This window comes from Cynoglossus semilaevis, chromosome 8, assembly GCF_000523025.1.
Source record: "Cynoglossus semilaevis isolate Cse_v1.0 chromosome 8, Cse_v1.0, whole genome shotgun sequence".
Taxonomy (NCBI): Eukaryota; Metazoa; Chordata; class Actinopteri; order Pleuronectiformes; family Cynoglossidae; genus Cynoglossus; species Cynoglossus semilaevis.
In genome coordinates, this window is record NC_024314.1 from 14,473,544 (window position 1) to 14,484,537 (window position 10,994).

Consider the following 10,994-nt stretch of genomic DNA (forward strand, 5'->3'; position numbering starts at 1 on the left):
ATGAAAAAAGACTTGGAGGAAGAGGAGAGAGAAGAAGAAGCATAAAGATGGGAGAACAAAGAGAAGGAGTCTGGGGGAGGGGGGGAGGAGAGGGGGAGGTTTAGGAGCCTCACCTTGACGTTGTCGGGCAGCCTCAGATCTCGTCTCTTCTCTCGCAGTCTCCGAAATAACGACTCCACTGTTTCTTCAAGAGTGGGTCTGTGTTCTGACGCCCCCTGATGTCCAAAACTGGACCTGCAACACACATTTGAGAATTCCTCAATCTCTTCATGTTTTCAGTGCCATAAAAACAGCCTTTCATTTCCTGGACTCTGTGAGAATAAGTCTGGTTCTGGTTCTGGACACTTTATCACCACCTCAGTCAGATGGTTTAATTTAATAATAATAACGGTAGTGATGTCTCTGTTGTTCTAAATCCTTCACTGTCTGGATGGAGTTACTGTGATGATCCATGAGCTCTACGTAAACGTTGAACTGTGTGTGTGTGTGAGTGCGTGGTTACCTGCAGATGTCACTGTTTCCTCCGTCCTGCTCCTTGGACTCAAACACAGACTGTCGTAGACTGAGCTCTGAAAACACACACACACACACGCACACACACAGGTTTTTTCACAGGTGACCAGTCGTACTGCTCGTCCTAAGAACCAATCACATGGTCTGGTTTTCTTTACCTTTCAGCTGTTTTCGGGCCTTGGCCAGGTCGTTCATCACTCTGACCATCTCTGGGTTGGAGTATTTGTCGTTGTGAGACGGCTGTGAAACACACACACACACACACAGGTTAACTCTGGAGGATCAACAGACACTCCTCCTCCTCCTGGACTCTTCAAGTTTTGTTTTTTTTCACCTTGTAGTTCATCTCCAGCTCAAAGTGATCCTCGAACCTGCGGACCTTCTTCTTCAGGGTCTGTATGTGTCGGGTGAGGAACGGGATGGAGGAGGGAAACTCATCCTCCTCTGACTCCTGAGTCCTGTCTCCATGACCACGGGACCTGGACATGAAGACAGAGTATGACGTCAGGAGAGTCAGTCTTAATGGGTAACATTCAGTCTGGACTCAGGTCCCAGCAAATATAATCCAGTTCTAAGACTCAGATCAAAAAGAAGAAGAAAACAATCTAAGAAAAGACCAAGAAAACTTGATTGCCCACATATTGAGACCTTCAAGAAAATCAAGAAAATAGGACTGAAGCCAAGACTTGTGAGATCCAGGTCCAGGACAATGAAGAACCAGAAAGGAAAATCAGGGCTTTTGAACTGAAATCATGACCAACCTGACCTTCATTCACTCATTCACTCACTCATTCATTCACTCATTCTCGCTCAAATTCACACCAGTGTGATAGGGTGAAGACCACTGAGGTCTGACACTGGAGTGGACAGGTCTGGGGGGGGGGGGGGGGGGGGGGGGGGGGGGTCTGACGGCAGAGACTCACAGTATGTACTGCTGACTGCAGGGCGGCGACGGTGCAGTTTCAGGGTCAGAGTTGAACCTCAGGCTGTGGCTCAGGCTGGAACAACGTGGCGACGGCAGAGGACTAGCGCCCCCTGTAAGTAACTGCAGCAGAGCTCCTGCACCTGCTCCTTCTCCTCCACCTTCACCTCCTGGGCTGCTCCCCTGAGGCGAGTAGGGTGAGTGATGAGGACTGAGAGGCGGGGCTGCGTCGGGGGTCAGGGGCTGCTGGCCTTGGTGGATGGTGTTGATGTGCTGGTGCCTGGTGGACTGGGGGGTTCTGGTCAGGACCGTCCACAGCTCTGCAAGGACACAAGAGTGTGTGACTGTGTTTGTTTATGTCAAACAACCAGGACCGTCTCGACCAGGGTCAACACAGGTCACCGGTTCTGTCTGAACCCAGAGACGGAACGACGACGCGTCAGCGAGTTTTATCTAGGTTCCAGACTACGGCCCTGCAGGGGGCAGCGTAGGATATCTGCCAGGCATGCAAAAGGTTCTGGGTTCAATTCCACTTTGTCTTCAGTTACAGATCCTCAAGAACTTCCTCCACCACCACACACACACACATACACACACACACACACACACACACACAGCTGATAACAGGGTATTTTTTGAAGAACTGTTGGAACTATTTTTGCTGCTGTTTCCACAGAGTCACACTGAGACTCTGCACGTGCTGCGTCCCATCACTTTCTCTGCTGCGCTATAAATAGCACAGACACACAAACACAGCTGCATGCTGGGTAAAATAAGAACCAACTCACAAGAAACAATTCACGATTTAACTGATGTCTGATGATGATGAAAAATGAAAACTCTGTTTTTCTGTTGGCCATGAACACACCGCAGGAGTTACAGGAAGTGATGAATGTCAAACACCATCAACGATCTTCCTTCTGCTGTATGCTTCTACAGCCTCTGGGGGCGCTAATCAGCAGCGTCTCTAGTAAAACCATTGCAGGTGACAGGTTTGGTGTCAGGTGACCTGCTGTTCTCTGCTGATGACATTTAGAGAATCATAATTTTAACTGCCCAGGGTGTAACCCCGCCCCTGACTGCTGGGATTGGCCGTAGTCCCCCCACCCCTCACGACCCTGGAAAGGATTAAAAAAAATGAATGAATGAGTAACTGACAAACACTTGGTGGACTGTGAGCGCCCCCTGGGGCTCATAGACAGCTCTCAGAACCAGCTGTTTAGTCCTGTGGTTCTCACACCAGAGTTCATGGAAAAAAATCATTGATTTTACGTCACATGGCGGTCGTTGAGCCACTGCAGCCTACGTCTCTCAGATCACTCTGGTATTTTGGGACTTTTTAGTCATTCTTTTAAATCAACCTCAGTGACTAAAAGCAGCACACACAGCACTAGGGTGCGCTCACAGCCCAGTCAGCTCCAGCCATGTGTCAGTACCACATACAGCTACAGTCATTTTGTCACATTGACACAGATGTACACACAGGGTGTCTTTACCTTCCTCATTGGGGACGTTGTGACACAGAGCCTGCGTCTTGCCCTCCAGGGGCCCACAGGGGCTCTTCTGCTCCTTGCTGGTGAGGACTGGTGGACTCTCCTCTGGGGACCCGCCTGGTGAGGAGCTGCCGTCCACTTCCAGAGCCTGGAGCTTCAGCAGGGAACTCTGCAGGCAGAAGCAGAACATGCCAGACACCACTGATCCAGAGATTAACCTGGTCCCAGCAGCACGAGGAGGTGGAAAAGGATGAGGAGAGGGGGGGCGTTGTCTGGGTCCAAATCCAGGTCCTGGGTTCTGGGAGGAGGCACCTGCTACTGCTAGTGCTGCTGCAGATATTAGTCAGAACCAATAACTCTACTAATGACCGTCTCCATTCAATCACTCAGTCATTCATTCTGTTATTCAGGAATTAGCCTGGAGCCGTCCGGTGGGCTTCGACATCCTGCCTCCTCTTTTCTTCCAGGGATTAGTCCGATCCTCCTGCTCCACATGTGAATGAAAAGCTAGTCACTCCCTCTGTTGTCCAGGTGTTAGCCTGCTCCACTTCACTGGTGATGATGCTGTCAGGTGGTCAGGGATAAGACAGCACGGCGGGGAACCAGGAGCTGCTTCTCATCTTGCACGTTCACCGAGGACGAGGAGGATGAGGAGGATGCTGCTGCTGATGCTTCTATCCTCCCTCGCTCTCTCTCCCTCCCTTCACTCAACATGCACCTCTCTCACCCTCCCTCCCTCTCTCTCTTGGATGATTAGTCATCCTCAGGCGTGTGAGGGCACCCTGAAGGATGAGGAGGAGGAGGAGGAGGAGGATGGAGGGGATCCATGAAGAGCGACACCTCCCTCTTTTCTGATCGTGAGGTTTTTCCCGCAGCAGTGGGGGTGGGTCCTGTTGTTGTTGACGTCATAGATGGTGCTGCGTGTCTTTGTGACGTCAACTCATTCATAAAAAAGTGAGGAGGTGGAAGGAGGTGCAGCTTCGTGCTGATCCTCACACACACAGTTTTAACCATTGAACTTCTGAGTTCTCTCACACTTTCAGAGAGATTTGTGATCTTTTCCAGAATTTTCCAATGTTCTTTAGCTAATCTTTGGTCTTTCTTTTTGCTGATCTGTTTTGATAGCTTTATTATTTTACGTCGATAATTCACTACTGAGCTCATCACTATACTTAATGTAAATTCATATTCAGTCATGTTATATTAATATATTTATAATTTTGTGTAACATGTCTTTATTTTAAATTGTGGAGTTTAGAATTTCTTTAAGTTCGACTATTTTAAAGACCTGTATAATTACTTTAAACATAAATAATCAACAACATTTTGTTGTCATTTTTGTCTTTTTTCTGCTATTCGCTCCTCCCGCCTCTTGAGGTGCTAATCAGCAGCGTCTGTATAAAACCACCACCGTTATGATTTGGAATAATTCGTGTGTTTGACGTCAGGTGAGCTCTGGTGCTTGTGCCGTTGAAAAGATTATAATTTGCGGGGCCGAAGTCTGTCGGGGAAACTGTTCAGATTTAAACTGGACCGTCAGTAAAACCGCGAATGCTAACAGGAAGCTGGCTGCGAAACGTCGCGTTGACTAGCTGATGCTAGGTTAACAGAAGAAAAGCGCTTCTCCAACACAGGTGATAATCTTTGTATTGTTCTAATTTATTTTTTACTTTCCGTGAACGTAGCATCTCTCATACATTACAATGTTGAATAGTTGTAACCTAAAGCTGGCTATTTCGCCGTTTGTTTTCCCGGGGCTCCACCCAGAGCAGGTTTTGATTTGTCAACGACGGCAAGGATTGGCTGAACTCCCACAGTTTCATTAGAGAACCGGAAACACGAGGGAATACACGCGGTTTTGCCTGAAGTTCTCCACAATCAAAAAAAAAAAATAAACAAGTAGTTTTATTGTTGTAAACTGTTTTTGGATGTTGTTTAATTATTTTCTTTGTTATTGTTCGTAATGTATGGGCTTCCACGTACATCTGTACTAGTGGAGGTAGAAGCAGGACATTTGGACCATAAATGTGATGCAATTCCACTTAAGGAACTCGTACCAAAGACAAGGAACCAGCATAGGAACTGTTGGGAATACTAACAGCTGCATTGGAAAGCTTGAAAAATGTCATTAGACGATGAAAAGTTGACTTTGTTCTGGCTGTTTGTCGTCTTGAGTCTTAATTTGTTTGGTTTTTTTCTCTTTCCAAACCAAAGTCAGTGAAGTGAACCAGCACTTTGAAGTTGTTGAATTTAAATGGTGACTGTGTTGGTGTGTTCAGGTGTGGCATTGCGAATGTAGTGTTTTACAAAACTTTGCTTTGCTTTGACACAAAGTTGTGGAAAATCTCTATGGATTTTGGTGACAAACAAGAGCCTGCTGGAATAAAAGCAACGAAACGGGGAAAGATCTGAGCCAAAGGATTAAGGGCAGGTGTGTGTGTTTGTGTGTCATGTTTCTTTGCCTGTGGGTGGAGTCTAAGCTGCGCACTGACCCAAACCTCCAGCAGGAAGTTGGAACTTTAAGGTGAACTTGAACCCTGCTGCCACTGTTTGTCTGTTGATAATGAAAGATTGTGTGTGCGTGCACAGGCCTCTGGACCGGTGGGATGTGTATTTCCACTATGTGTGTTATGGGTGACCAGGACGTGGACCTGCACAGCTGGGGCTGGACTGATCTGTGTGTATCTTCACTCTCACAATACTTCTACACACACACACACACGTGTGCGCGTTCGATCTGAGAGACTTATCCGGTTTTTCGTCTTTTTTTTTAACTGTTAACTTTGTGTTAACTTGTTTTGGACTATTTACTGTCTCTCCCACACCAAAGTCCATTGAGAAAATCACTGGTTTGAGCTCAGAGGGACACAAAAGTTTTTATCTGCTGTGACCTCCAATACTGAATCTAAGTCCTGGGTTCTGTTACACAAACTTACCACATGAGGCAGCAGTGGTCCTGCTTATTAAAACTGCATTTGTTCAATGGATCCTGGTGTGGCAAAGAAATGAGTTCATTGGTGAAAATCATTGGTGTTGAATGTGACATCTCTTGTAGCTCCAGTTACTCCCTCCTGCTGTCAGTGTGGGAGGAGCCTCAACATATAGACCCCGCCCCTCCTATCAACATGCCCCGGGTCAGTCTTCGGCTGGACGATAGTCTGCTGGACCGCAGCCTGCCACACTGCAGCGCCTCCTTCAGTGCAGGAGGAGCCGACTGGGGGAGCAGCAGGTTGAGCTTTATTTTCCTGCTCCTGTTCCTGGACGTCCACAAATGTCCTCCTCTTCAGTTGATCTTTCTCCTCCTTTCTCCTGCAGGTCTTTGAGGTCTCGTCGTTCTCAGCAGCTCTCAGTCTCCTGCTCTGAGTCCTTCCTTGTTAATGCTCCGTCTCCTCTCGCTAGCAAAAAGTCCAGGAGCTTGCTGGACAACAGTGTCCACAGTGTGGCATCGGACGCCTCCCTGCTGTCCTCGCTGCTGGACGAGTCCTCAGTCCAGGATGTGACACTGGTGGACACAGTCTGGGGTAAAAACTGAAGCAGAACTCTCTGAATTTACTGTCATCACTGACTGTGTTGGACTCAGTTTGTCTGCTTTTTGTCTCCACACCCAGGTCTAGACCAGGACCTGGATCCTAAAGGTCAGTCTCCACTGAGGGCAGTTTGTTTGATCAGTGCCCTGAAATCCTTCTACATAAACTTGGTCTGTTGTCACAGAGAGCACCATCATCGAGCAGGGCCCCACGGTGGCCAACAGCACTCTCATAGGGTCACAGGGTCACGGGCCGAGTCACCAGGTCCTGAGCAGGCTTCAGTGTGAAGACTATCAGCAGGAGTCCCCCAACTCCACCGTTAAACGCGCTGCTGCTGCTTCTTCTACTTCTGCCGTCTCTGCTGCCACCCTGACCAGTTCAGAACCAGAAATCTTCTACTGTCCAAACCAGAGACGCAGGACGAGGACAGGTGAGAGGACTGTGGGCTGTAGGAATCTACACACTGTTACTGGTCAACTCTGTGGTTGATGTCCACCATGTCTCTAGCAGGAATCTGCACCTCCTAGTGGGAGGTAGGTGCAGGTGTTATGTCACGCCAAGCTGTCACTGGTAGATGACCTTTTAAGATGGTTATTTTATATTTATATATATATATATATATTCATTCATTTTTCTAAGTTTTTTAAAAAAGTGACAAACTTTCAGGCAGTAGGTGGCATAATGGGCAGTAAAACCTGCAAATGGTTGGGCTATTAAAAAGGCACAGGATGTGTCCAAAATCAGTTACTCCTTCCCTGCTCCCTCTGTAGGGGATTATAAATAGTGCACTATATAGTGAATCATCAGTTCAATGAAAAACAGTTCCAGACACTACTTTGGCACGCTGTTAATTCAGTCATTACTGTTGTTCAATTAAAATGGATGGATGGAGACTGTTCCTCTCTCTCTCTCTCTGCCATATTGTTGCAACAGCAATGCATGATAGGATATATTGCTTGGGTAGTGACCAGTGGATGTCCACTGGGTTTTGTGGTGAATTGTGGGATATGTTGTTCTTTATAGTGGCCTACTTCAACTTAATCTCAACACTGCCACAGTACAGACAGGAATGTCCAAGCTAGTTATAAATACACATAATAACTTAGCTTCAGAAATGTAGCCATTAATAAACAGTTTTATTTATTTATTTAGTTTTAAAAAACCAACTGAACACAAACACTTTTCTATCAAAAACAGAGGGCCGGGTCCTGCTGAGCTGACGCCTGCTCAGTCACTGACCTGTAGGTCACAGGTTACAGGGCAGGTTCCGTCTGACTGGTGGTTGTGCTGTGGTTCTTGCAGATGTTCTGCAGCAGTGTGTGGTCAGAGCAGCTGTCTGGAGCCTCTCTGCTCTCACACACACCTGGCAGCTGTGTCGACAGTGTTTTACCACAAACCAACGCACAGGTAAAGACTCTGAGGAGTCTGGAAGGTTCCACTGTAACTCACTGGTGTCGGGGTGTGTCAGGGAGCCACCTGGTGTTCACCTCCTCTAACTGCAAGGACTTTCCTCCCAGATCCAAACACTTTCTGACAGCCCCCACTTCTGCCTCCTAGTGGTCCCTTCCCACATTGCCAATCCATTAAAACAAAAGTTAGTCCCACCCACAGGAATTCCATGCTGGATGTTTACCTGTTCCACAGATTTGTTTTCTCCAAACAAATGTTCCACAGACGTTTTGACTGTTTCCTTGACAAAATGCAAATGTCCTTCAGCAGCAGGAGGTCAGCTGTACGACTCCGACCACTTGTGTCTGGATATAGTTCTGTGTCAGACTCGGTCCTGATGTCTCCTCTTCTGGTGAGTGTCTAAATTATTTTTCTCTCTGTTGCAGCGCCACCTGCGGCCAGCAGGACCATGAAGACCTCACCCACCAACCTGACAGAGCCTCAGGCTGACGGTTCACAGTGTGAGTCTTTGTTCTGATTTATTTACTTTGGTCAACCAGCCTCTGGATTGTACCTTGGACTCTCTGTTGCCACCTACAGGTGAGGACTGTAGGAAGCAGCACTTGGTGACAGAAACAGAGACCAGGCCTTGTACCTCTGTGAGCTCCTCCTGCTGGTCAGTGCTGGTCTTTGTGTTGGTCCTGACATGGAGAGCAGCTGTTTGTACAGGTCTAACATTTGAGCTCCTATTTAATTACAGCTAGTAACACGTTTGGCTAACAGATGCTGAAATTGAATAGTTGATAACGGGCTAAAAGTCAAATATTACACAACTGAACCACCAGTCACGTTTTTTTTTTTTTTTGTTTGTTTTTTTTTGTGTTCCTCAGCTTCCTGTTTGTGTCAGCTGACTCTGACATCAGCTGCAGCTGTTTGGCCTCAGATAAAGAAAATCTCTTGTTTCTGGAGCGCCACGTGCTCTGCAGGTTAATGACGGTGCACTGATCAGTAGTTTAGTGCTTGTCTTCTGTACATGGCCACCCCCAACTTTTCTGCTCTCTGCCTCCTCCTCCACCACACCGATGACTGATTGTTAAATGAAATTAATTTTAATGTCCCCAGAAGAGCCACAGTGCCCCCTACTGGACACGACAAAATACAAATAATCCTTTGGAAAAGCAAAATTCAGAATATAAATGAAAAATATTTGGTAATCTGCCTAATGTTCACATTAAATTAAATGTGTAAAAAATCATGGGTGTTGATCAGTATTGGTTTTAGATGATTCTTACCTTAAATAAAAGTCAAACATTAACAGCAGCTGAAATCTGTTAACGTGTTACATGAAGAAAAGTGATCTCGTACTGCTTTTGGTCTGCCAACTGTTGGTTGGAAAAGGATGGTGGTGTGTTTTTTCCTCTCATCTTGTCTTTGTCTCTGTCAGTTGTGCAGCGTTCACTGACTCTTGTTTCGTCCTGTTTCCTTGTGTCAGACATCCTAAAGCTGATCGATCACATGACCATCTCTCCTCAGGTAAAAAAGCTGGTGAGGCATTCAAGTGGCTTGGCGGTCAGTGGCATCACATGACAAAGCGTGACTCCTCCCCCCTCCACTCTGGGTGAGTGTGGTCTGGTGGAGGACTGTTCTACTGACCCTGGTCTTACAGCAGTGATGGTTTGAAGTTTTTGTTCTTGTTGCTGGTTTTCAGGGTTTCTCTCCACTTCTTGACCGTCCTCCTCCCTCTGCTCCTCCTCAGTGAGTCTCTTTACAACTGATCATGAGAATATTTTTTTTTTCCATATTTTATCAAGAACACTCTTCTTTCCCCTGGTCTACAGGTCTGGTCTGGTTCAGTCCTGGTCTTCTCCGCTCTGTCTTTGACACGTCAAATGTCCCAGGTGAAGAGACTCCTGCAGTCTCTGCTGTCCCTGCTCCGTCCACAGCCCTCAGCTTTGTGTCCTCACAACACCAACATGCAGAGGGCGCTAAGGAGGAGCTACCACCATCCAGTCCACCATCATCAGAGGAGGAGGTGGAGGAGTCCAGAAGTCAAGAACGTTCGTCTCAGGACTCCTTGGAGCAGTGGGTCGGTCTGGAGCAGCGGCTGACAGCCATGTGGGAGCGGGTGGAGACTGAAGCCAGGTGGGCGGAGCAGAGACACGGAGAGGTTCTACAGCTGTATGCTGATCTCCAGCAGCAGTTGACTGTTGCTGGGAACAGCAGAAAGGGGGAGGAGCCTGGGCCGTGGATTAGTAGGGTCCTGGACCATCAGCTGACCCAGGTCAAGAGAAAACTGGACCAAGAGAAAGTGGTATGAGGATCTGACCTGGAGCCCATCACCTGATGTTGTCTTAAAATGTTAGTTCTGCAGTGGGTTCATCTTCTGATGGTTATCACAGGTGGAGCAGAGACGAGCAGCTTCACGTCTTAATGAGCTGGAGCGCCAACTGCAGACGTTAGCAGTTAACACGGAGGTAAGGTGAGGTTAATGACGTGTTCTGGAGACAGAAAAGCAGAAATTAAGGTTTGTTTGTGTTTTGGAACCGCAGCAGCTTCAGAGATCACACTCTCCTCCGTCACCTGATCTGGACCCTCCTCCACCTTCCGCTGCTAGGTAACATGAGCAGTAATGTAATATTTGCCATCACCAGTCTTTGTCCCCCCCCAATCATTCTTTTGCTTCCAGTGTCTATGTGGAGCGTCAGTCCCATGATGCTTTGCTAGCAGAGGTAGCAAGGCTGGAGGTGGTTCTGGAGGATGTCAAGCGAAGTATTGAGGTTCTGTCAGAGTCCAAAGACAACTGTGGACCACCTGAGGACATACAGCAAACGGTAAGAGACCACACACACACACACACACACACACACACACAGTTAATTTGACAACAAGTTGACCTTGACTTTGACGCAGTATTAATCACCTCTGTGCAGGTTTCCACTCAGGTCCGTGAGGAGGTCCGGGCTATGGTCTACGGCAACCAGCTGATGACGACAGGTGGCGCTGACTCTGACGCGCTTCCAGAGTCACTTCTTCAGTGGTTGACGCAACGATACGTTAGCAGTACTGACCTGCAGGAGGCACTATCGTCTCTGGAGCGTAGCATTCTGCAGAACATCAGCCTGAAGCAGCGGCGGCAGCAGGCGCCGGCAG

At 47.6% G+C, this 10,994-nt stretch overlaps 2 protein-coding genes across 2 annotated transcripts in view; one reads left to right on the forward strand and one right to left on the reverse strand.

Moving 5' to 3' along the window:
* Window positions 1-4,025, reverse strand: part of LOC103382242 (protein FAM13A-like) — a 6,138-nt gene extending 2,113 nt beyond the window's left edge. The window contains exons 1-6 of the mRNA XM_017034877.2: window positions 2,932-4,025; window positions 1,437-1,755; window positions 848-992; window positions 672-753; window positions 503-569; window positions 114-234 (exon numbers count right to left, since the gene is read on the reverse strand). Coding sequence (XP_016890366.1) covers window positions 114-234; window positions 503-569; window positions 672-753; window positions 848-992; window positions 1,437-1,755; window positions 2,932-3,118 — 921 coding nt within the window. The 5' untranslated portion in view covers window positions 3,119-4,025. The remainder of the gene's footprint in view (window positions 1-113; window positions 235-502; window positions 570-671; window positions 754-847; window positions 993-1,436; window positions 1,756-2,931) is intronic.
* A 1,375-nt stretch (window positions 4,026-5,400) lies between these two features.
* Window positions 5,401-10,994, forward strand: part of LOC103382241 (SUN domain-containing protein 1-like) — an 8,127-nt gene continuing 2,533 nt past the window's right edge. Inside the window, exons 1-16 of the mRNA XM_025058133.1 lie at window positions 5,401-5,605; window positions 5,984-6,157; window positions 6,244-6,449; window positions 6,537-6,563; window positions 6,640-6,885; window positions 7,758-7,862; window positions 8,291-8,365; window positions 8,445-8,573; window positions 8,735-8,830; window positions 9,378-9,462; window positions 9,553-9,599; window positions 9,683-10,155; window positions 10,244-10,318; window positions 10,394-10,458; window positions 10,531-10,675; window positions 10,775-10,990. Of these exons, the coding sequence (XP_024913901.1) occupies window positions 5,535-5,605; window positions 5,984-6,157; window positions 6,244-6,449; window positions 6,537-6,563; window positions 6,640-6,885; window positions 7,758-7,862; window positions 8,291-8,365; window positions 8,445-8,573; window positions 8,735-8,830; window positions 9,378-9,462; window positions 9,553-9,599; window positions 9,683-10,155; window positions 10,244-10,318; window positions 10,394-10,458; window positions 10,531-10,675; window positions 10,775-10,990 (2,235 nt within the window). The 5' untranslated portion in view covers window positions 5,401-5,534. The remainder of the gene's footprint in view (window positions 5,606-5,983; window positions 6,158-6,243; window positions 6,450-6,536; window positions 6,564-6,639; window positions 6,886-7,757; window positions 7,863-8,290; window positions 8,366-8,444; window positions 8,574-8,734; window positions 8,831-9,377; window positions 9,463-9,552; window positions 9,600-9,682; window positions 10,156-10,243; window positions 10,319-10,393; window positions 10,459-10,530; window positions 10,676-10,774; window positions 10,991-10,994) is intronic.